This window comes from Protobothrops mucrosquamatus, unplaced genomic scaffold (genome assembly GCF_001527695.2).
Source record: "Protobothrops mucrosquamatus isolate PMUCROS unplaced genomic scaffold, P.Mucros_1.0 scaffold1, whole genome shotgun sequence".
Lineage (NCBI taxonomy): Eukaryota > Metazoa > Chordata > Lepidosauria > Squamata > Viperidae > Protobothrops > Protobothrops mucrosquamatus.
The window spans coordinates 1,060,554-1,087,053 of record NW_015386388.1 but is presented as its reverse complement, the minus strand read 5'-3'; the positions used below and the strand labels follow the sequence as shown (position 1 = coordinate 1,087,053).

General features: G+C 38.7%; 1 protein-coding gene across 1 annotated transcript in view; it reads right to left on the bottom strand.

Annotated features, from left to right (window-relative positions):
* The window catches only part of ZNF385C (zinc finger protein 385C), a 112,469-nt gene that overhangs the window by 14,699 nt on the left and 71,270 nt on the right, over positions 1-26,500 (bottom strand). Inside the window, exon 2 of the mRNA XM_015832305.1 lies at positions 1,990-2,132. Coding sequence (XP_015687791.1) covers positions 1,990-2,132 — 143 coding nt within the window. The remainder of the gene's footprint in view (positions 1-1,989; positions 2,133-26,500) is intronic.

Below are 26,500 nucleotides of genomic sequence, written 5' to 3'. Positions count from 1 at the left end.
ATGACTCACAACATCATAAAACAACAACAGAAAAAAAATAAAAACATTACGCTTTAAAAATTAAAACATTAAAAGTTAACAAAAGTAAGATTAAAAGGGGGACCAACACATAAATGGGATGTAGATGGGATCTTTCTTTTAATCTATTAAACATCTCTAGTGTAAAGCACCTCAGGGCCTCAAAGCCAATAAGGCATACCATGTTCCAAAGGGCAGGAACCATGGCAGAAAAAGTTATTCTCCTGAACGTCATCAGCTGAAATTTCTTGGCTGATGGGTCTGAAGATGCCCCTACTACCAGGGCAAGTGGGGCAGGTCAATCTCATTGGGATGAATTTTAACATATTTAAAAGCCTTATAATACTCACTGTAATTAAGTACTGACTGTATTTTGTTTACATAAATCTATGTGCTTTTATTTTGCTATTGTATATATATTGTATATATGCTCTTAAGGTTACTTAGAAATCTACTGAATAAAAACAATGAGCCATAACTGAATCAAATTGGTTAACTTGCTTCTCTTGTATATATAGACATGAAGAATATAACATGATTTCCTTAACAACTTCTAGACTATAAATTATTTCTATCAACTGGAACTTCAATCTGTCTGAATAACAGATTAGGCAGTAGTGGAAATTAACATGAAAATTATTGGGTTTTTTTCCCACTAGAGCAAGGAGCAAATATGGCAGTTATAATTCTACTTTTGTCTTTTGTTCACTCTTTCTATGTAATATTCCTTTTTTCATTTCAAAGGGAAAGATAAACAAACAGGTTAACATATGGATCATGCATTATTCATTTGTTAACATTTTAGTTTTCTCAGAAAATAGAAGTTAGGATCATTTACTGAAAACAGTACTGCTATCAAGAAAACAAACAGACATTATAAGATATAGTAAACAATAGAATAGATAAATGGAAGAAGATGGGCTTAATAATGAATTAATAATCCTAGTACTGTAGTTAAATGGATCCTCAACATTCAGAAATATTATATCAGATAAAAGAGGCAAAAGTGGGACAACTGCAAACCTCTTGAAGACATCTACTGCTGTGAAAACAGGAGACCAGAATAGATACTGCATCTGTCTTTTATGAAAGATGCTCAAGAACAATCAACCCCAACTTGAAACCTCCATAGTCCTATACTGGACGGGAATATTTGGAGTTGCAAACCTATTGAATTGCGGGGGAGGTAGTGCCAAGACTGTCTTTAAAGAATATCAGCCACACATTTTTTTATTTGTGAGGATTGACTATATCTCTGTTATTTCTATCTTTTAAAATACATAGAAAACAAAATTCCAAAGAAACAAAGAATGCTTTGCATAGGCTATTATGGGAAAATTTAACATATTTTTCTGAAACTCTGTGATTCCTCCCATTAGAAAGCCACACTGCAGTTATAACACTGCAGTTATATACATGGTTAATCATCCAGTGGTGAAATTCAGCCAGTTCGCACCAGTTTGGCAGAACCAGTACCTAATTTTTTGTTGCCCAAGCTCAGAATGGACTTCTGGAAGCGGCATCCACACAGAGAACCGGTTGTTCACATATTTGAATCCCACCACTGTTATCATCATGCATCTTAAAAATCCTAAGTGGCCTTTGCATCTCTTTTTACATGGTAGCTTAAGCTTTCCATCTGTAGGGGAGGCATAATATGATGAACATGACGGGATGTGCGCAGGCATACTGCACTTGCTGTATTTCTATAGCTACTGCACATTGATCCAGCATGTGTGTTCTGTTTAATCTTGAAGTCTATAGATCAACAGGGTGAATTATGCCATGAGCAAACAAAGAAGATTGAGATAAAATTGGCCCATCAGCAGTTATATTTTAGATTGAAAATGACTACTTTTTTGGCCTTTAGCTCAGAAGGTAGAGGATAATTTTGCTGCTACCTAATTCCATACAGTGCTAAGGACACTGCTCTGTGGGGATGAAGAAATGGATCAAACTAGAAAAACTCACCGTGTTGAAATTAGGAAAGAGGTTGAGTGGAGGGGTGCCATTGAGGCGGAAAGTCAGAAAATGCTTGATATCCAGTGATGGATGTAAAGACCGTCCTGGGATGGGAAGCGAGGCTAAGAGGGAACTATTGTGATTAGCTGGACCTAGGAATCAAGAACAGAACAGAAATAAGACATGTTTCAAAAGACAGACCTGGAAGGAGAGGCTGGCTAATATTGTCACTTAAAGCTGACCTTTCAGTATGGTGTGCTGAAGAAAATGGCTAATTCATTATGAGAACTAAGCAAGTGCCAAATTCTCATCCCACAGCAGAGATGGCTATTCACAGTACATGTCTGTTTCTCTTCTTAAATTACATGCTTTCATTGCTTCAAACTTGTAATCAATTTCAGACAGATGCCTTTGTATAGAAATTCAGAATAGTCATACACTCTAACCAACACATGTATAGTGTGTGTGGGGTGTGTGTGTGCATATAACATATATAACAAACATAAAATATCAATATGATTCACTCCTCAATGGTTGCAAGCATTGTAAAGATATAGTAGAATAAGTCATGCTAGAAAATTGGATAATTCAATCACTCCCAAACTCCAAAAGCAGTAGAATTATCCAGTTGCTATTGTTTCCCAGCATGAATATATCACTCTAAGCATTCCTTTTAATAATGAATCATACCAAAAGCAATAATTCAAATAGACATGTGATCAGCTTCCCTGAGTCAAGTAATTTTTATTCATAATCCAGGATAAGCTATGTTAACTTTTATTCCTTTTTTCATTTTTAGATATACTAGAACACCTTAAGTCTCTCTAATGTGTTAAGACATTCATTTCAGCCAGTAACGTCTTCACTAAAGATATCAGACTGATTTTTCTAGAGATTCGGAGAAAATGTCTTAAGAAGCAATGGGCTGCCTTAAAATTTTAGAAGTCTTAAGACACTGATGTTGCCTCTTAAACTCCCCAAATGGGGAAACGTGTAAAATTTTTTTTTACATAGCCTACTTTAGTTTTGTTATTAAATTACTGGACAAACCTGCTGCAATTTTCAGATAAAGGAAGAGCAGGAAGAACAGCCCACAAGCTGAAATTTGTCTATCCTGGACATATGAATCACTCTAAAATTAAATCTTTCAATTAGAAGAATAAGGTGTGACTCCAATTTCCATTCAGAAAGAAATCCTCATAAATATATGGAATATTATTTATTATTCAAAAAAGAGCCTAGTTTTCTCTTAGGCCATGCGGGAGTCAGATTTTTGAAAGCTTTAATGCTTAATCATACTGATGGCCCCATATCCAGAAAAAAACCAAGGGAACAATACAGGCAGAGTTACGGTAGAAAATGGGTTATAGATTTTCTGGCCAGTATAGGAAAATAACAATTGGAATGTCTTAGCTAAGTAGTACTAGAGCTGATATAACCTGAATCATGGTACATATAGCAGCTGTTTTCCCTTCTATTTCTATAACAAACATAAACTCCACTTAATTTTCTTTCCACTAGATTGACCATGCCTAGTTCTTTCAGTTTTCCCTCAAAATAATTGCTTATTTGACTCATCCTTAAAGTTGCTCATTCAGTCTTTTCTAGTATCCTTATATTTGTTGGTAATTAGCACTAGGACACTGTGCAGAGGTTGTTTGATACATTTTGTTGTCTTGGATACCCTAGGATTTTGTTATATTTAAGATTTTGTATTTTGGTTAAAAGCTATCTTAGGAAAATGAAACCCTTTTAAAAGCCTTTCCTGATTGCCCCTCTTTTTCCATTATTCACATATCAAAATAAAGTGAACACCTGGCCATTAGGCATTCCCTGGCATCTTAACAGACCTTCTCAAGGATCCCTTTTAAGTACTTCATATAAATTAGTGGATATTTTGTTCACTTTGGAACATCATGTATACTTTCAACAACAGGTGCAATCTAAATGCTCTAGTCAATAGCTGTTTGTTGCTACAGCTAGCATGCAGAACAGCTGATAGGACTACAGTGATATTTTAGCTAGAGCTATCCTAGGGATGTCACCAGTCATCTGAAATCTTCTGTTAGTTACGATTCTGTTCCATCACACAGGGATGCTTCCAAAATTCTCCTCATTCCAAATTCCTCCTCAGATTTCATTGTTCCAAAGGAAAGCAGACTGTTAAAAATACATTACTGATCTGGATTTATTTTCTCATTTTATATAGAAAGCTATAGTTTATTAAAAGTTTCAACTATGGTCTACACCCATACTCCTTAAAATGTGTGGGTACTATTGGTAATAGAACAGTGGCAACAAAGGGCAGCCAATTATTAAATGTTGTTGCTTTATTGAACTGCTCCTAATATGCATAGGAGATTTTGCAAGGTCAAGCTAAAAGCCAAACTACCCAAATGTATTTTCTCAGGAAAAACAAAGCATTGGCTCAGCCACATGATATCAAGTTAGAGAATTATTCCTTTACAAAAACATTTTCCAGGGAAAACTGTACTGTCAGCTTAGTAGTCTGAACAATAGCAGTTCATCCTTGAATATGCTGTCTCACTCAGAACTAGACTAAAACTTTGCCCTATTGCAGAATTACTACTACATTTTATTTTCACAATTTATAAATGGTGTGCAAAAACAATTCTTGTACCTGATTTTATGCATTTCTCTGATGATAAAACAGGCTGTAAATTTGGACTTCCAAAAAACAAAGAGAAAGAAATAATAGAACATTGATAAAAATAATGCTTTTATTTATCTCATGACCAAACCTGGAACAGGCTTGATTCCTTCCATCAATGCCAATTGGTTGTATTTACCAATATAAAATAGCAATGTTATTGAAAATACAGAACAAGAACAAAAGCACTTTTTAAAACCTTAAGATACGGTCATTTTTTCCTACTGATTGTAGATGGACCTGAGAATGCCTTGAAGGTGCAAGTGGCCTCTTTTTAGTAGACTGGTCAAATTTGTCCTGTCTCACAAACCAGTTCTAACTATAGGGTGAGGGGGAGAAAAATATGGTTTGCTCCATCAGGCATGTACTGATCAAATTATTGTCAACATCACCCAGAAGGGAAATCTGGGGAACAGCAGGGGAAAAAGCCATACAAACATATTGCATTTATTCATGTTTAAAGCAACAAAAGCAAACATGCCAACAATTTAATACTTATTCTGGCATAGCTGCTGCAGACAATTTTAATTTCACAGCAACTTTGTAAGGGCTGAGACAATCTCCCAATCATAGTCAAACATTCTCTCTTGTCCTCAACTCAGTGTTTTCCATATACAGTATGTTGGACCAAAACTCTCGCCATAAAGCTATTTGGAGATGATGGGCTTGTAATCTGGTGTAGAGAACCCAGAGATGAACATGGAGAAGGAAGGCAAATATCAGCTAGAAAACCATGAACTAAGCCCAGGAAGGGAAGAAGGCAGAGGGAAAAAAACTTAAAGTGACCCACTTTGACTCTCCTTGGTATAATAGGGACGAAACGGAAAACTCTTTCAGTCATTCAAGATTTTCTTATTATAGACTATATTAATAAAGTAAAGTTCTAGTATTTTTTGCAGAGACCATTTTTTCTGACTTAGATTATCTTGAAGGGCTGACATCTAGAGAATTTTTCTTCATTCTTTCCCAAAAAAGGATGAAAATAAAATTTACAAGCATGTGCACATGTGTAGGTATATGTGAAATATAATCTTGTAATGTTAATCAAATATTAACCAAAGGAAACAAGTAGGAAAATAATAATATTCAAATCATATAGTTATTATGTGGAATACAGATGTCTTTTATTTCCAGAAACAAGCTTCTAGACTTCAGAACCACAGAGCAAGATATGCCCAAAATATATTGAGTTTCCACTAATTGCTTGAAAGACATAAACATGAACAGACTAGCAGTTGGGGATATCTCAAGGCTACATAGATAATATCCCCTGTTCCCCGATGATTATAGTTACATTCCTCATTCCCTTTAAGGTGGATATATTTTGTGTAGATAAAATAATTTTATTTAATACTTTACAATAATCATTTTCTCTGTGCAATTACCGTATATATTTCAAAGTATATTTTAAAACGATGACAAATATATCACAGTAAAATTTCATAAACTTCTGATACATGATGTATACTTTCTGAATAAGATGTGATTTAAAAGTTAATAGCCTAACTTGTTTTATTCTTGTATAATATAAATCATAAGAATAAAAATCAGAAGGCTGTCCAATTCCTCAAAGGATTGCTAGCTCACTACTTCATTACTGAATAAAATACTTATCTAGATTTGCTTCCTGATTATAAGGTCAACAACCAAGATAAGGACAGTCAGAAAAAACAGTGAACTTTTGAGACATGCAGATAATCTTGATATTGCAATGAAACATCCGGTCAGTAGGCAGTAGGCATGCGGGTGGAGGCAGGCAATCCTGATGCACCGTGCAGATGCCTGCCCCTGCACAGCCGCAGGCAAGCTGAGAGATGGTGGGATGGAGGGGGCAGCGTGCCTGCCTCCCCCCCATGCCTCTGCCTGCTGCCACAGCGTGAGGATGAGCCTCTCGTGACCGGCTGCCCACTCCATCCCACCATCTTTTGGCTTGCTAGCGGCCACACCGGGGAAGGCAGCCATATGGCACGTCGGGATTGCCTGCCTCCTCCCACCTGCCTGCTGCTGGTGCCCTGCAGGTTGGGATCTCTGCTTGGAGGGCCAGAGTGGTGGTAGCAGTGCTTGGAGTTACCTGAGCTGCGGGGACACCATCGACCCCTACACACTGGCTGTCTCCTGTGCTGGCCATGCCCTCCTGTTTGTTGGTATGAAGGTATCCTTGGAGTTAATCTATGCTGACCTGAGTGCTGATTATTGGTGGAGAGGTGCTGGAGTCTTTTTCTCTTTTGGGCTGGTTGATTACATAACAAATAAAGTTATAACTAGTAGCCAGTATGGGCTTGTTAAAAACAGATCATGCCAAACCAATCTTATTTCATTCTTTGACAAAGTGACTAAATTACTAGACCAGTGAAATGCTGTGGATATAGTATATTTAGACTTCAGCAAGGCATTTAACGAAATAGACAACCTACTTCTTGGTAAGCTAGGAAAATGTAGGATAGACATCATCACCACCAGATGGATTTGTAACTGGCTGATAAATGGCAATCAACAAGTCGTCCTTAATGGTACTACATCTACATGGAGGAAGTAAGCAGTGGGGTGCCACATGGTTCCGTCTTAGGTTCACTACTCTTCAATATGTTCATAAATGACTTAGATGAGGGAATAGAAGGGGAGCTCATCAACTTTGCAGACGACATTAAGCTGGCAGGAATAGCCAACACCCCAAAAGACAAGCTCAGGATCCAAAAAGATCTTGACACAGAACAGTGGGCCCTATCTAACAATATGAAATTTAATGTGGAAAAAAACAAGGTTTTACACTTAGGCAGGAAAAACCAAAGGTACAAGTATAGAGTAGGCAAAACCTGGTGCAAAAACAGTAACTCTGAGTCCTAGTAGACTATCACTTAAATATGAGCCAGCAGTGTGTGGCAGCAGCCAAAAATGCTAATACAATCCTTGGTTGTATAAACAGAGGCATAGAATCAAAATCACATGAAGTATTAGTACAGCATTATAAAGCCTTAATAAAGCCACACCTGGAATACTGCATCTGGTTTTGGTCACCAATTACAAAAAAGATGTTGAGACTTTGGAAAAAGTGCAAAGAAGAGCAACTAAGATGATCAAAGGCCTGGAGGCTAAAACATATGAAGAATGGTTGCAGAATTTGGGTTTGGCTAGTCTAGAGAAAAGAAGGGGGGGACAAGATAGTAGTATTCCAGTATTTGAGAGATTGCCACAATGAGGAGGGGGGGGGTGTCAACTTATTTTCCAAAGCACCAGAAGGCAAGATAAGAAACAATGGATGGAAACTAATCAAGGAGAGAAGCAACCTGGAATTAAGGAGAAACCTTCTAACAGTGAGGAGAATTAACCAGTGGAACAACTTGCTGTCAGAGGTTGTAGGGGCTTCATCACTGGAGGTTTTTAAGAAGAGACTGAACAGTCACTTGTTTGAAATGGTATAGGGTCTCCTGCTTGAGCAGGGGTTTGGATTAGAAGACCTCCAAGGTCCCTTCTAGCTCTATTCTGATTGGTCAGCTCCTTCCTGGCATACTTTTCAGTGAAACAGAATGATGTAATTCCAGACCCCAAGTCCTGCTGGCAATCTTTGGTGAGAGGAGACCATTTCTTGTTAAGTAGCCATAATTGGCAGTACACAAAATTCGAAGATATTTATCATGGCAAAATATGCAGAATACCATTTGTGAAAAAAAAATTCTCCACCTGCAAAGCAAGATTTACATATTCATTTATATATAGTTGGAAATAGGAGGTTCTTAGGCAACATAGAAATAGGAAATATTAGGAGCTCTCCCTGGTCCTGAACCTGACCTCGAAATTTGCTACAGTATAATACTGGCTACTTTTCCCTTGCATTTTCCTATCTTTGACTGATATTTCTCAGGTCTGTCTGGATGCTGCTTATGATCCCTTAACTTCTTGAATTTTGCCAAAATAATAGAGTCTGACAATGTTTGATCAACATTTCCTAAACTAAAGATGCATTGCAACATTTTGGTCAGCATAACACAAGTGCAATCATCCTTGGGTCTGAAAGAAAATATATTAACATAAATTTTCCTGCCCTCACAGCTTACCTTCCATAACTCAGAACTGAGATTGGGCAATGTTACTGCCCTCTCACAATATATCTCACATTATTATAGTTTCAAGGCAGCATTTCATGAATTCCTTTCTATCCTTTTTCCTCCTCACAGAATACCTACTGGTGGAAAAAACAACTACCAATTGCTCTCTGATGGAGGCTAAGGCTTGTTATTATGATTTTATCTACTTATTTATTAGATTTCATTTTAATTATTTACAGCATGGTTCTTTCGACAGGACTATTGATCTTCTGGGAGAACAAATACACCTATGAAATTATTTACTGGTTGATGCCAGCCTGAGATCATCGGGATTACTACCTAGTTCCTGAAGATCCTGTCAGAGAAACAGAAGATCAATACATCTGTGTCAAATAGTCTTGTCCAATTGGAGTTGGACCTATTGTTGTAGCTTATTGTATTATTTCTCATCTCTAAAACACAATAAAAAGTGTGAAATGTCAATCCAAACTATAGTTGGATTTTGGCTTCTTCAAAAATGTTAAGGCGAGATACCCCTGCTATAAAAGGAAGAGTATCTGTGATGATGAGAATCTTAGGAGCAACAAGCTAGAGCATGTAGTAGAATAGAAAAATGATCTTGCATAAACTAGTTCTTTCATCAGGCAAAAATTGGCTTGTAGATTTTTAGTCTGATGTTAGAACCTGTCATCTAAATTATGTATCCTGATTACCAGAGCTTATCAATGTACTCCTATCACTCTTCTCTGAAATAATATCCTCCAGTTGAATACATTTTCACCTCCCATAATTCTTAGCCAGCAAGGCCATGATATCTAAAAAAAATATGGGAAATGAAGTTCAACGCAACAGAAAATGCTAGGTTGGAGAAGCTATACAAATTATAACTGTCACATGACAAGGTTTCATTATACTCTTGTATTATGGGGAGAGCGGAATTGTATTTCAGAGGTCAGCTGCTATAACAGGGTTAATCGCTATTTCAAATTTTAAAAAGCAAAGAAATCATGACAAATGTCAATCTTATCTCTACCAATTAGTTGTTAAGACACTACCACAGCCATCAGTAAAAAAGTGGCTCCAACAATCAAGACAATGCCTATCTTTGAATGAATGCAACTGCACTCAAGATATCTACTTTCAAGTGGATTATGCCAATGGGATTTCTTCCTTCTAACTGCGGTTTCCTTTATTGTTTGCCACCTATAGATAGAAATCTTGCAAAACTAAAACAGACTACAATGCATTAAATATATATTTTGAGAACTCCTAGAGAGGAGCTATGTTAAGTCTCTCCCTCCCAGAGAAACTATCTAAACTTCACTGCTCCTCTGGAATGCCCTTCCTCCTTCCTGTGAATCCAAATTATATTCCATCACAGTTTTACTTTCATTACACTTCCTCCTCTTTATGCAGTCCCAATGTTCTTGTTATATCATGTTTAACATATGGTTGTATCCTCTTCTATGTTTGTCAGGGTCCCTTAATTGCTTATTCTCTTCTTCCTATAAGCCCAATCCATTCTTTCTTCCTGGTTTACTTTTGACAAAGTCTTTATCTTCCAGGGAGACCATGCAGCTGGCACTAACTTGTCAATGCCTCTTCATCATATCTGTTTACTTTCAGTCAAGCTGCCAGGATGTATGCCATCCAGCATTAACATAACTAAGATATCAAATCCAGGATGGGATATGCAGTTAAAGAGGAAACTTGATTTTGCTGGCTTCTATTTTCTAAGGGACAAAAGCCTACAAAGAACATCTAAATGGGAATTAAAATTACCATTAATTTTTTTTTTAAAAAAACTAGAGATTCTCATGGCAGAAATATCCCCATAGTATGTCCCAACAACAGTTTTTTTTACCTTCTCCTAAGTAACAACTTTGACTGTTTCCTGGCAGTAAGGATAAAACCATTAAGACTCAAAACTAGCATGCAGCGGGAGGTACAAAGTATCTCTATCAGCATTAACAAAAAAAAATAGGCATTTCTTTATAAGAAGAATGACTTACATTTATAAGATGCAATAAAGCAATAATTTTTTTAAAAAAAATTGCTACACATATATCTTCCCTCCCCAATTTAATAAAAAAACAATTTATTATTTTGAACTGTGGATCATTTTGGCAAAACCACAAGATTTAATCTTAGTTCCTTAGTAGATCAGATGATGTTGCATTACTGTAAGTGATGGGCAAGCACCAGTCCATTCTAAATAATATAGAATATGTTAGCAATATAGACAAAACAAATACCTACTTGATATGTTTGAAGGATTGATCTGCTCTATCTTTCAGAATTAGTCTGATGAAAAAAAGATTTCAAAAGAAGGGTCCAAGGTGTTCAGCCAAAATTCAGTGGTAAATTCAGTGTATTGCGTTGAAGTTCTATCAGTACTGATTTCTATTAAGAACTGTGTGCCTTTGGCAATTTAGAATAACAAACAAGTTATTATCATTAGTGATTGCTGCTTTGAATGAAACTCCCCTTCTTCTCTTCATCCCTCCCCACCCTTCACATAGAAATCTATGTATTTGCAAGTTACTTTAAACAATATTTGTAAACTTAAGGCAGAGTGGGAGTTTGCCAAATGAAGTTTAGGCCACAGCAAGATGTTTGATTACATACATTTTTTCCAAACTTCTTTGAAGGAAAACTTGAATATATTTGGCAATCCTTTCCTACTGTTGGCTGGGCTGCTGGAACATTTTCTTGTTCTTATTTAGTTAAGATTTAACTCAAAACAAGGTTAACCTTTGTTATTTTTTAAGCAATCCTGTACTTCTTAGCTTGTCCTTTTTTCTCCCCTCTCTCTTCAAACCAATTTTTTGTCAGTGATATTCCAACAGAGCAGCTGTGGGATGTATTTTTAGCTGTTAATTCAGGCACTCAATTAAAAGGATTTGCTGCAACAAGAATGGTGAGGTCTTTGGAGACCTGGATAGAATGACCTAATCTTAAAGATGTCTTCCAGTTTCAATCCAAACTTTTGAGCTACAAGCAGCATTTGTGTGCAATTCTTGTCAATAAAAATAGGTCAGTGAAAATTGATGGGTTGGTAAGTTCAAGAGCAAATAAAAGCAAATACATTCTGTCAAAACACAGACTGAGTAGGAAAAGTGCTAGAAAGCAGTTGGTTCAATAATAAGTGAATGACTTATCAATATATTCTCATTCTGGACAAATCTACCCTTTTAATAATAATAGTAATAGTAGTAATAGTAATAATACTAATATTAATGATACTACTACTACTACTACTACTACTACTACTACTACTACTAAGTTGGAAGGAAACTTGGAGGTCATATAGTCCAACCCCCTGCTCAGACAGGAAACCCTACCATTTCAGACAAATGGCTGTCCAGTCTCTTCTTAAAAACGTCCAGTGTTGGACCATTCACCACTTTTGGAGGCAGGTTCCTATTAATTCATTTCATGCCACATTGATAGAAACTGCTGTTCCAAAATAGAAGCAGTATCATATTGTGCAGGCAGAAATGTTTACAGCAAAGAACATGTGGTGACAAAAATTACTTGCGCTTCAGATATTGGGGAAGACTGCCCCTGAAAGCAGCATTATGAAAACTTTACAAATTTGAATTACAAAAAAAGGAAGCATACCCTTGCTTTGCAACATCTAACTATCCATACAAATTGGAGTTAGGGTATACAATTAATCAATTCACAGAGTCCCTGGAACCATGTAGCTTCTCTTCTCCCTCTTCCACAATCTACCTGCCACTGAGTGTATATGGAGGTTCTTAGTCATCCAGATCATGGTTGTCCCCAAAAATGCTTTTTTTAAACTGCAACTGGATTTTTTTGGTTTTTCCTGAAGATGTTTCACTTCTCATCCAAGAAGCTTCTTCAGTTCTAACTAACTGGTGGGTGTGTATTTGCCTGATGAACACAAACAAGAAGGAAATGGGAAAACAATACTTTGGGGTTTCACATCAAACCACACCATCCTGCCATAACCCCTATTTAAAAGGGGGGGGAGCTCTTCAGTAAGAAATGGCCCTTTCAGCTTTCTGTTCTCAGACAAAAATAGTTTAAATGGCAAAGGTGGGAGAGGACAAGGAAACCAAGCAAGCAAGCGAGTTCAGTGCTGGCATGTATTACTACAAAAGTGCAACTCTCTCTTAAAACCAGAAAACTTTGGAATCCAGCACTGTTAATGTCAGAACAGATGGAGCAAGGGAAGAGAATTAGGATCTCTGATGGAATTAACTCCATGGATGATACAAATGGAATAATGAGGGACAATGTTGTGAAGAACAGAGTGGAGAAAATATTCTGATCCTAACATCATGCTCCTGGATGGGGAAGTACTGTATTTTAAAATGTGTGGATTACTACCTTACAAATGGAACATTTACAGGGGACTAAGAGACATTTATGGAAAGGGGAAAAAAGCTGGAAAAGTTTAGAAATCATAGTAAGATTAAAATGGAATACTTCTAAAATATATAAACAAGATAGCACCGATACATGACTAAAAAGATACTTTTTGGAATCCAAGGCTCCCAATATTACATCAACAGCAAAAATTTCTTATTAGATCATCTCTAAAATGCTCTTTTTCTTCAAAAATCTCACAGAGTGGACTTTTTGCTCCTGCTCCACACAAAGTTTGCTCCTTTTCTGGAATCCTGCAAGATGAGTAGACAGTATCTCTATTACCGGTATTTGGTATGAACAACCTATGTAATTTACATCGTCCAGGAAAAAGTGTACAAGTCTGAAGTTAAAGTTTATAACTTCAGAAAAATATTGACCTAAAAGACTGGAACCTCCAACATTGATCAAAGCTAATAAATCCCCTCCACAACCTTTGTTCTTTTCTAGTACCAAGGAACTTTCTCAAATATCAGAAATCTATTTTGGTTTCCCCTATGTTTAGGAAACCACCTCACAAATCCTGGTTCTTATAAAGAGTCCCATTCAATTCATTAGGTAGGCTATGACCATTCATACAGTATAATTCTAAGTTGTTGATAGTGATAGAGATGATGGGTTACCTTAGAGAAAGATTGAATAAGATGGTTTAGTTTTTGGAAGATAGCAAATATATCTAGCAGTACTTCAGGAAAGCCAGAAAATGCTTTTTTCACATGCAAACATACGTACGTTTGACTCATTATCTGTTTGAAGCAATAAAGGCAAGAAGTACCAAGGGTCTTCTCAAAAGGTAGATTGAATCTCCAGTTTGAATTATGGCAAGGAGCATAAAAATGTTGGCCCTATTGAAGAAAGTGTAATGCAACCCTTTCTTTCAGTGTATTCAGTGTCTTATCTATCAGTAACCTAACAAAAGGTGATGTCTTCAGCCTGAGCTTTTTCTCACTATGTAACACTTCTATAGTTACTTCTTGGTATTGTTAAAATGAAAATCAAAGTTTAAAGTGTGTGTGTGTGTGTGCGCGCGCGCATATTTTGTATTTCTGCTTGTGCCTTCAAGTCAATCTTTGACTACTGGCAATTGCCTGGACCAGTCCTTCTTGGCAAGGTTTTTAGGAGTGGTTTACTATTAGCTTTTTCCTAGGACTGAGAGAATAACTGACCCAGGTTCATCCAGCTGGCTTCATGCCTAAGGCAGGATTTAGATTTTCTAGTCTGGTGTCTCAATCACTATACCAACTGATTCCAGAGGAATGAGTACAAGATTAATATAATGAGGATATCAAGATCAGATTAATAAGAAAATAATATTCTGACTTTATTTTTGCATCCTTGATTTCACATTTGATTTTAAGTTTCAGGTCCCTCCTTACCTCCTGCTGGGCTGTCTCAGTGTGGTGGTGGATTTTCTGGAAAGAATGAGCAAAGAATATATGCCAATACATAATTCCATTAGGGTCACCCAAGGTGTGAAAATCATCCCTGTCCAGCTAAAGAAAGTAGGCATCTTTGTTGGTCAGCAGCCATATAGGAAAATATTAGAAGTGGAAAGTCAGTTTAGTGACAATGGCAAAGGCATAATTTCATATTGTGCAGAAGGCAATAATAAACCATTTCTGTTTTTATAAAGAAAACCACATGGATAGAAAATAATGCCATTGACAATATTCTGTCTGGTGATGGGCTGCTCACTTCAGATGGCACTCCACAATCCACTGAGGAAGGGTTTTTTAATGACTTGGATAAATTAGAGCCTTTGGGATATCTAGTGGCTAATATTGCCATGCAGGAAGAGAAAATCTGAAGTTGCAAAGACAAAATTATGGCCAATCCTGGAATGTAAGCTGCATGAACATGGAAAAGTTTAACATAATAAAATATGAAATGAATCAACTATACGTTGACATCTTAGGCATCAGCGAATTGAGATGGTCTAGAATTGGACACTTTTAATTAGAAGATCAAAATTTTTACTACTCAGGACATGAAAAGCAAGAAGGAACAGCATTGCTATCATAGATATGAAGGATAATCTACGAATGTACTTGTCCTCAATGTAATCAATGACCAAATAATATCAATTAAACCCCAGGGATGACCATTTAATACAATTATCCCAATTTATGCTCTAACCACTGATGCAGAAGAAGAAAAGCTATAGTAATTAAAATGAAACAATAATGAAAGAGAGACTAAATTAAATACAAAGAAGACCAAGCTAATAACAACAGGTACAGCAACTGTTTTAGAATTGACAATGAAAACAAAGAAGTATTGGATAGGTTTTGCTACTTAGGATCAACTATCAACAATAAAAGAACCTGCAATCAGCATATATGCTTCAAACTACACATTTGGTAGCAAAGCAACGTCCTTGGAAAGATTTTCAGATGCGTCTATATCTATAAAAATAGAACTGTGTAAGCATTTTTGTTCCTGTCATGGTTACAAACAAAACTGGAGTTTGAAGAAGTAGAATAGAATGAGTATTGACAGTTTTGAACTTTGACATTGGAAGATCTTCTGCAAATACCACAGATATCAAGAAAACAAAACAAATGGATCATTAAACAAACTCAGAGTTCTCACTTGAGGTTTAAACTGTCATACTTTGGATATATTATGCAAAGACCAGCTCTGTAATGCTGGAAAAGATGGAAGGAAAGAGGAAATGATGACCAGTAGCAAGGTGAGTGGATTTAAATACAACAGTGATGGGTGTCCTGCTGGAAGAACCTGAGGGGCCAAGTTGGAGACAGATCCTCCTGGAGAAAAAAAATCATCTATGGAATTGCATCACCAACTTAATAGCACATAACCAAAAGATACAGAGAGTAATGTTGCCTTTAAAGGTCTTTCCTGCTGTTAAGAGTCGTTATGGTACCCACTGTCTCACTGCACCTTCTCAATCTGTTTGACGTTAGGGGAAACAAATGTAATGAAAGCATAGGGATTCCAGTGTTTGACTTCTTTCCATTGTTTTGCTGATACTTCTTAATACCGGTATACCTGTAACTAGTTAAAGTAAATTTTTCAGAACTGTAATCATTTTTAGTCCTTGCTTGTTTCACTAATTTCTTTCCCCTCCCTGATTCCCCCCTCCCAAGAATGGATTTTAGATGCCACATTAACTCCATGTGACCTATCAGACCACACAGCCCTTCCCTGCCTTTTTTTTTTTTTTAGAATGGAGCTAGATTGAGTGTGTAAGCTTTGTAGCTAAATACAATTCCCTGATATTTTTTCTTTTTCTTTTTTTTTCAAATTTCATAGTAACATTAGCCTCTAGAATAATTCTATTATTTGCACATAGACTTTGCTGCATAATTCCCATATTTTCTTGTTGTTCGGAGTAAAATTTATGCCAGCTAAACTTTCATAGAAGAAACTAGAAATTTGGCATACCAATGAATTAGCTAATTTTGAGTCAAAAATTGTCATTAAAAATATCTGAGGCTGAAATGCAGGAGGAGAAGACTGTATGTTTATTTTTGCATTTGTTAACAAATGATGCTCCAGTGCATACTGGCATGCCAAGTCACATTTCATTCCATTTTAGTTATTCACAACATGCATGGAACATGAAACTATTATAGCCTGCATATTTCATTTATGAGATCAGGATTAATCAGGATTATAACAGCAATAGTGGCTGAGCTTCAGAAAGAGTTACTAACAAGACATCATACTTGCTTCTCACTGCTGTTTGTAAATGACTTTCTCTATGTTATACATGATCCAACTCTTGGATTGTGGTAGAAAGCACAGATCTGCCTACAAAGCATACAAAACATTGAAGTTCTTTCCTGTCCCACAATCAACATGAGTATTTGTATCTTTTTGCTACAAAATTAGATTCACTGTGATCAGTATTGATGTTTGAATAATTGGACAATTGCACATTTAAAAAAATTCAGTACCCTATTATAATCTTCCAGCTTTTCCTGTCCCTGTGATTTCATTGCAAGATAGAGGAATAATTGTAAGAAAGAAAGCCAATTTGGTCTAATAGAGGTTAAGGCACTAGGCAAAGAACCAGGAGATTGTGATTTCTGGTCCTGCTGTAGGCATGAAAGTCAGCTGGATGATTTTGGGCTTCTCTCTCAGCCCAACCCATATCACAGGATTGTTGAGAAAAATAGGAGGAGGAAGGGGTATTGAGTATGTTCATTGCCCTGAGTTATTTATAAAAATAATAAAGATGGGATTTTAAAAAATTCTAAAACAAATCTTTAAAAAAAAAAATACTTCCACTGATATATTGCTCTGTGTTGTGCATGGGCACATGATAGTGCCTTCTACACACAAAAATAGGGTGATTGTCTTCACAAAGCAAATCCTGTCTTGTATTTCTTTACTAGAGTTCAACAACAGGAGAGTCTCATTTTTATGTGAACTTGCCTCCACCTGCATTTCAAAGCTTACCCATTTAAACTCATTTATAATTTCATCAGCTTCTTCTAAGCAACACTGGGTACACTAAATTCTATTCTGTGGAAATATTTTAATCACTAATCACCAGCTCCCCATCTTCCACGTTTTGTGTGTGTGTGTGTGACAGAAATCTAATTAGCATGTTTATCTGCTGTAAAACAGAGAACCTTACTTATGCAAATCACCTGGCAAAAGCTCAAAATTGGGCAAACAAATTAATTTGATTTTAATAGGCATGAAATACTGATAAGATTAAAGAAGTCTCCCCTCTTTCCTCTCTTCTTTCCTTGAGCTCCTCTGGCTTTGGCTTGGTAATTGTACTCATGGAGTAGCTGAGAATAGGGAGACAGACTCTGTTTTAAAGAGCAAAACTCAATGGCAGAATTGTTTATGATGTTTGCTTTTTTCATTAAGGGAATAGTTAACTATTCTGCCCCTGCAATTTAAAAAGAAAAAAGACCTTCATTTTTAAAATATTTTGTTTATAGTTAGTAATTTCTTTATATACCTATTGAAAAATCTCCCATATTGGTAGATGTCTACATTTAACCATTATGAATAACTATCAGTATGAAACACTAGATTAAATCGGGGGGGGGGGGGGGGGAGGAAGGCAGGTCAAACCACACTTTAAATAATAAATCCAGTTTTGCAATTATGCTACAAAGCAGTACTGCCACCACCTAAAATCCCTTATTTGTAAAATGTAGTAGTAATTCAAATGTGACTAATAAGACATGTTTTTAGTTTCTCTTGGGCTTAGGTAACAGCAGTACCTTATAGATGTTGAGCTTTCATATCTCATTGGACACCTCCATTTTGACCATCGAGTTGATTGTATTGAAGACAGAAAGGATAGAGGCTAGTTGGCTTATAGTAAGAGTTAGTAGTTCGTGGTGATTTTGTACTGATATCTCAGATACCAACTGCTCTCTATTGATTGCTAAGGGCTTGCCAGTGAACCACTGAAGAGGCATATTATAATGGGGACATAGCAATGTTATCTGAGCCTAATCCAAATATTTTTTTTACTTTGTCGTGTTTTGTTTGACAGCATTCTAGCAAAAATATGATTCCTGCTCATAATCAGATTGTAGGTGAGCTCTTCATTTTAGCTCACTGAAGTACCATTTGGACTTCAACTAAAAATGTAAATGATGTAAAAGTGAGCTAAAATGAAGAGTTCACCCAGCTACAAAGGAATTTTTCATGACAAACTTCTCTATAACTTGCTCATGGCCTGGGGAATCAAATGATTTGGATAAGAAACTGATTCTCTCTACTTGCTGTAGCAGAATCAGGATTTTGCATTTAATTTAGAAAGTAAGCTCTATTTGTCAATTCGCAAGTTTGACTAAAGATGAAAGAGATAAGAGTGAAAGAGATTAGGGAATTGACAGATCTGTTTCAACTTTGTCACAATAAAGCTTTTGCCTTTAATTGACAAAGACAGCAAAGAGAGAAGTCTGCATTATGAACAAAATCCAAGATTTTTTAAAGACTTCCTTTCCATGTAAAAACTATTTTGATTCCTTGACACTGATTGCTCATTTGAGACTTGTTGATATATTTTCTGGAAACATATTAAACTAGAATCGTCATGTATAGAAAAAAAGGAGGAGTGGCATACTGAATCAAGCAGATCAATCCTTGTAACTCTCATTAAATTAAATTTGGATTTTATAACTGTTTAGTAATGCGCCTGAACAGCTCCTATTCATTTGCATGGAATTTTCTGGTGGCTTCCTTCTCTTAACAACTCAGATATATGTGAAAGTGATCAGTACTAAACTGGTCAATATGTGCATGCATTCTCCCTATGAAGTGCAAAAGATGGCATATGAAACAATTCCAATAGAAGAGAAATATGTAGCTTAGGTTTGAACCATGGAGTCCTTGGTGCTGCCTGAGCTTGCAAACATTTTGTTACCAGACTAGGTAATATCATCTTTACTAAACCTAGCACTGAAATTATTCCCTAGTCTGGTAACAAAACATCTGCAAGCAAACAACCAAGCTCAGAGAGTACCAAGTACCCCACAGAATTATATCTTTCACATTTTGCACACAGCAGGAATTAAAAAGCAAGGCAGTTAACAATTTCTGAATTAAAAGTTCAAAATCTGTTATTACTATACTGCAAACTCTCCAGCATTTCCCTGAACAAGATTCTTCCTCTGGAATACTACAGTACTGTCTTTTGGAATGCCTTCCTATTGGTCTGACAACTCATATGGAAAAATATCCAGTCTGCACTATTTCCAGACTCCTTCCCTAGTTAAGAGAGCACTATGGATGCATATAGTATATAGGTCTGTATGCACACAACAAGGTGAAAGCATTGGCACTAACTCTTTCCTTGTGCAAACAAAATACTGTTATTATATATTTCCTGTTGTGATCTACTGTAGCTGAGGAAGGTAATATCTGGGAACTCCTCTTGATTTCACCCTGACTTTGGAACTGATTCCTTTCTCCATTCCTTCCATCTCACAGAGTCAACATCACTCACAATGGCTGACAGTTCCCTGTATATATTATTTTCTAGGAAAGGACTTTTTCCTCAGATCTCTTCTAGGTATTTCTGAGGCTTGAAGACAGAGAGTAGAAATCACTCATCCTTATTAACTTACTGAAATAAGCTCTGGTTTGATGCAGCCATTTCATCATCATCATCATCATTAGCAATAGTGAACAAAATACCTATGACCCTAATATAAGTGGCTCAGTGGATATGAATCCAGAAAGCAGATTTTAAAGAGAAAAAATTCATTCCCCCCTCCCCCCGGTCTATTGCTTTGATTTCTAAAAGGAAACGGGTATTCTGTAAATTTTGTTTGCTCACAAACATTTGAAAACCAGTTATTAGGCAGAATATTGTACTGAAAACAAATCAGGATTCAATAATCTATCTAATGCCACAGAGGGTATCAGAATTATACATAGTCCTCGACTTACAATCATTTATTTACTGACTGTTCAACGTTACAAGAACACTGAAAAAAGTGACTTATAACCATTTTGCAACCATTGCAGCAGCCTCCTGGTCACATGATCAAAATTCAGGTGCTTGGCAACTGGATGTATTTATGACAGTTGATTGTTTTGGGGTCATGTGATCACCATTTGTAACCTTCCCAGCTGTGTTCTGACAAGCAAAGTCAATGGGGTTAATCAGATTCACTTAATGACTTCACGATTCATTTAACAACTGCAGTGATTTGCTTAAAAACTGGCAAAAAAAATCATAAAATTAGGCAAATTCACTTAACAACTGCTGCTTAGCAACAAAAGTTTTGGGCCCAATTATGGTCATAAATCAAGGACTACATGTACATATTTTAATATTTATTTATGTATTCTTGAATTTATATCCCAAATGTTTATATCAACATCTAAGATGGTATATAACAGTAAAAAATAAAAAATAAAAACATAATGTATAAAGCTGAGCAATAGAATTGATGCAATTAAAATCAAACTTACATTAGAATAATAATTAATTCATTCAAATCTTGGTAAAAGTAATTTGATTGTGTTATTTTATAAAATTTTGAGAGAATGGGAGATTTGTGAATCTCCTTAGAAGCTGGATTCCAAAGCCAGTAACCCATCAAGGAGAAGAGTCTATGAGGATTCTCAATCATCCAGGTCATGGTTACCCCAAAGGTGCTTTTTCCAAAAGGAAACTGGACTTCCTTGGTTTTTTTTCTTTGAAAACATTTCACTTCTCATCTAAGAAGCTTCTTCAGTTCTCTTCAGTTCAGAACTGAGGATGCTTCCTGAGTGAGAAGTGAAAAGTTTTCAAAAAAAAAACAACCCAAGAAAGTCCCATTATCTTTTGGCTTCAGACATTTCTGAAAGACCAGGAAAGTGGGGATCTGCATCAACCCTGGGAGAAGAATGTTCCAAAGGCTGGGGGCAATGGCAGAGGAGACTATTTTTCTGCACTCTACCAATCAGAATTGTTTAACTGATGGGGTTTACAGCATACATTCCCTGTCTCACTGGGTGGGACAGACCAACGCAGTGGCATGAAGTCGACTCTGCAGGTAACCTGGCCTCCTGACATCTAGGACTTTAAAGGTCTTGACCAACAATGTGAACTGTATCCAGAAACAAACTGGCACCCAATGCAGTTCATGCAGCAATGGTGCTACATGTACCACCATTAGGGCACCCAAGGTTACTTATGTAGCTGCATTCTGTGCCAACGGAAGCTTTCAAATTCTTTTCAAGGGTAGCCCCACATAGAGCACATTACAATACAGGCAGTCCTTGTCTTACAACCCAAAAATTTGAGCCCAAAATTTATGTTGCCAAGTGAGACATTTGTTAAATGAGTTTTGCTCCATTTTATGATATTTCTTGCCACTTGTTAAATGAATCATTGCAGTTGTTAAGTTAGTAACATGGTTGTTAAGTAAATCTGTTCTCCCCATTGACTTTTCTTGTCAGAAGATCACAAAAGGTGATCACATGACTCTGGAATTGTCATAACTATGAATTAGTTGCCAAGCATTTTAATTCTGATCACATCACCATGGAGATGCTGCTTCATTTGTAAGTGTGAGAAATGGTCATAAGGCACTTTTTTCAGTGTCGTTGTATCTTTGAGCAGTCACTAAATGAACTGTTGTTGAGGGCTATCTGTAGTCTATACTGCAGTTGTTTTGCTAGTTGCTAGTGGATAGAAAGGATTTTTCAATCATTATACCATTTTACAATTGGTCTACTGAGGCTCCAATCTATAATTAACAAAAGAAGAGCAGAAGCTGTTGAAAACAAAAGTATTGGCATGAAGCATTTTTGGCTGCGGGTATCATTGTAAAATATGGGTGCCCTGAAGAACAGCTACTGCTCAGGAGGGAAATTTTCCTTAAATGTAATCCTTGTTGCAAAGCTTAAGCAGGGCTTACCAGTCCTTTCTACCTCTCACTTCATTTCTCTTCAAGTTGGTCCCCATTTTCTCTTTTCTCCACTTCCCAATATTACTAACTTTTCCCCTCAACCTATCTGCATTCTGTTTTTGCTTTTCTTGTTTCTGCTGTATGGGAGGTAGAAGGAGAGGAAAATGTGTAACTGTGCATGTCTACTTGAATGTTTCTGTGAATAAAAATATTTCATACATACAATACAAGGGTCAGTTATTGATACTTGTGAATAGGCTCTATCTAACAAAATGAAATTCAATGGTGAAAAAAGTAAGGTTCTACATTTAGGCAAGAAAAACCAAATGTACAGGAATAGTATAGGGGGTACCTTGCTCAATAGTAATAACTGTGAGAGGGACCTCAGAGTCCTAGTGGACAATCACTTAAATATGAACGAGAAGTGTGCTGCAGCTGCCAAAAAGGCCAACACAGTGCTAGGCTGCATTAACAGAGGGATAGAATCAAGATCACGTGAAGTATTAATACCACTTTACAATGCCTTGGTAAGGCCACACTTGGAATACTGCATCCAGTTTTGGTCACCACGATGTAAAAAAGATATTGAGACTCTAGAAAGCATACAGAGAAGAGCAACAAAGATGATTAGGGGACTGGAGGCTAACGCATATAAGGAAAGGCTGCTGGAATTGGGTATGTTTAGTTTAATGAAGAGAAGGACGAGGGGGGACATGATAGCAGTGTTCCAATATCTCAGGGGTTGCCACAAAGAAGAGGGAGTCAAGCTATTCTCCAAAGCGCCTGAAGGCAGGACAAGAAGCAACGGATGGAAACTAATCAAAGAGAGAAGCAACCTAGAACTAAGGAGAAACTTCCTGTCAGTTAGAACAATTAATCAGTGGAAGGGACGTTGTCTTACCTGAACGCCTTTTCTCAGCACGGAGATAGAGAATCCATCAATGGGTTTTCTCTATCTGCCTGCTCTTGAGACTAAGTCAGCCAAACCTGTCATGCCCCCTATTGCTAGGAGAACCCAGTCTTGACAAGGGCGAAAGCGGCTGACGACAGACCTAGGTGTTGGCTCTCAGACCCCTAACCCTGGCCTAACTGACCTTAAGGGTGGGTGTGGATTCTCCATCTCTGTGCTGAGAAAAGGCGTTCAGGTAAGACAATGCCCCTTCTCCAGCACAGGAGATGGAGAATCCACCAATGGGACATACCAAAGCCTCACTGTCCCAATGGAGGGGAAACAGACGAGGCCAGATTCACATCCCCGGAAACCACCTGCTGAAGGACCCTCCGACCAAAGGAAGCAAAGCGGTCAATCTTGTAATGCCAGACAAATGGGGAGGGTGAAGACCATGTTGCAGCCCTGCAAATCTCCTCGATGGACGCCTGAGTGGTCCATGCTGCAGAGGTCGCAGCGGTGCGAGTGGAATGAGCCGTGATACGACTTGGATCTGGCAGGGAAAAAGACTGGTATGCCTCCGCAATGCAGGCCCTGATCCACCTGCCTATAGTGGAGGCAGACACCTTCTGTCCCAGAGAGGAAGGGTGGAAGGAAATGAAGAGGGCCTTGGACTTGTGAAAGGACGTCGTTCGCTTGATGTATCGGCGTAGTGCCCTGCGGACGTCCAGTGTGTGCCACTGCCACTGCCACTCCAAGTCATGGGAAGGGTTAGGACAGAAATCTGGCAAAACAATCTCCTGGGCCCTATGAAAAGGCGAGTTGACCTTGGGCACGAATGTGCCCAATCGAAGGACCACCCGGTCCCGGTGGAAGATACAAAGGTCATCCCTGATCGACAGAGCAGCCAGCTCAGAAATGTGCCTGGCTGACGTGATAGCAACCAGGAAGGCAACCTTATGGGATAAGAGCGCTAGTTGTAAGAGGCTCAAACGGTGGTCTGGTGAGGGCCCGTAGAACCCGTGGTAACTCCCAAGAGGGATACCTGTGTACCACGGGTGGCTTAGTGTTGGTGGGATGCTGGGCCAGAGGGACCGAATTGGCACAGGTAAGTAAGGTTGATAGGGCCAACTGTCTACGGATGGTATTAGGGGCTAAGCCCTTATCAAGGCTGTCGAGAAAGTATTCTAGGATTTGTCGCACCAATGGCAAAAATTCCTCCATGTGAAATCATAGATGCGATTGGTTGCCAGCCGGCGAGAAGCCTGAATCATGGAAATTGCTCTGGCTGAGAATGACTCCTGAGTCATGATCCGGCATTCAAGTGCCAGGCGGCTAACTGTAGCCACTGGAGGTCCGGGTGTCGTAGAACCCCTTGGTGGAGAGACACGCGATCCGGTGTGATTTTCCATGGGGGGGAGCGGGAGAGGTTCACCAGGTCAGCGAACCAGGGTCTCTGGGGCCAGTACGGGGCCATGAAGATTACCTCCGCTCGTTCTTGGAGCCGTTTACGAATGGTCGCTGGAATCAGTGGGAGAGGGGGGAATGCGTAGAGTAGACCCTCCGGCCATGGGGCTCGAAGGGCATCCGCCTCCTCTGCCCCCGGGGATGGAAAGCGGGAGAAGAACCTCAGGAACTGGACATTCACCGGCGAAGCGAACAAATTGAGGACCGGTTCGCCGAACCTTTGTGACATCTCTGCAAAGAGATCCATGTGCAAACGCCATTCCGAGTGATCCACAGTTGACCGGCTCAGGAAGTCCACTTGCTGGTTCGCCTCCCCCAAAATGTGTTCAACCCTGAGAGAGGAAAGGTTGGACTCTGCCCAGGAACCCAGTAACTGGGCCTCGGACATGAGGGATCTGGACTGGGTACCCCCTTGCTGGTTCACGTGGGCCTTTGCCGCCACGTTGTCTGTGAGGACTAGCACGTGCTGTTTCGCCACTATGTCGTGGAAGTGGCGGAGAATCAGGTATATGGCTCTGAGCTCCAACCAGTTGATGTTGTGTCTCAGATCTGCACAGGACCAATGGCCCTGTGCGAACTGAGACCTGAGGTGAGCTCCCCAACCGAACAGACTGGTGTCCGTCGTAAGTGTGAGACGGACAGGTTCCTTGAAGGGTGACCCTCTGGCTACCACTGGCGAGAATCACCAGCAGAGGGATCTCAGGGTTTGGATGGGAACCTTCACCTATTGGTTGGATGAACCGGTGCCCAACCTCTGGAAGGGGAGCAGAAACCATTGGAGACTTCTGGAGTGGAGCCTGGCCCAAGGAACTATGGCAATACAAGAGATCATCTTTCCCAGGAGTTGGAAAAGTAGAGCCAGCGACACTACACGTTCCCTGCATACCTTGAGTGCTAGTTCCCGGATACTGTCCTGACGCTCTTGTGGAAGATAGACCAGGCAACTGACTGTGTCTATGATGGCGCCCAGGTGTAGGATTCGGGTTGAGGAACTGTGTGACTCTTTTTGAAGTTCACCGAGAATCTGTGCTGTTGAAGGACCTGGATTGACAAACTCAGGTCCGACTGGGCCGCCAGGAGGGAGGACGACTGGATGAGAATGTCGTCCAGGTAGCATTGAATGCATACTGGCACCAGTCTTAGGTGCGCCGCGAGCACCGCCAGGATTTTGGTGAATACTCTGGGAGCCAAGGAGAGTCCGAACGGCAAGGCCCTGTACTGGTAGTGGTGGCCCATGTAACAGAACCTGAGGAATCGCCAGTGGTCGGGAAGGATAGGGATGTGGAGATATGCTTCCGTGAGGTCTATGGACATCAGGAAGTCTCCTTTTCTGATGCTGCCCAGGATGGATTGGAGCATTTGCATCTTGAATTTCTGGTATGCAATGTGGTAATTCAGACCTTTGAGGTCAAGAATCACCTTCCATCCTCCCGAGGCCTTGGGGACTACGAAAAGGATTGAATAGAATCCATGACCTTTCTGGCCAACCAGCACCGGTTCTATAGCCCTTATGTCTAGAAGATGCCGAATGTCCTCTTGCATGAGAACCCGTTTGGTGGAATTTCATGACAGGAGGCAAGAGATGAAGCGCCCCAGTGGACTGGACACAAATTCCAGGGGCAGGCCAAACCTGACGGTTTGGAGGACCCAGGAGTCTGTGATGGTGAGCTCCCACTGGTAGAAAAAGAGGGATAACCTGCCA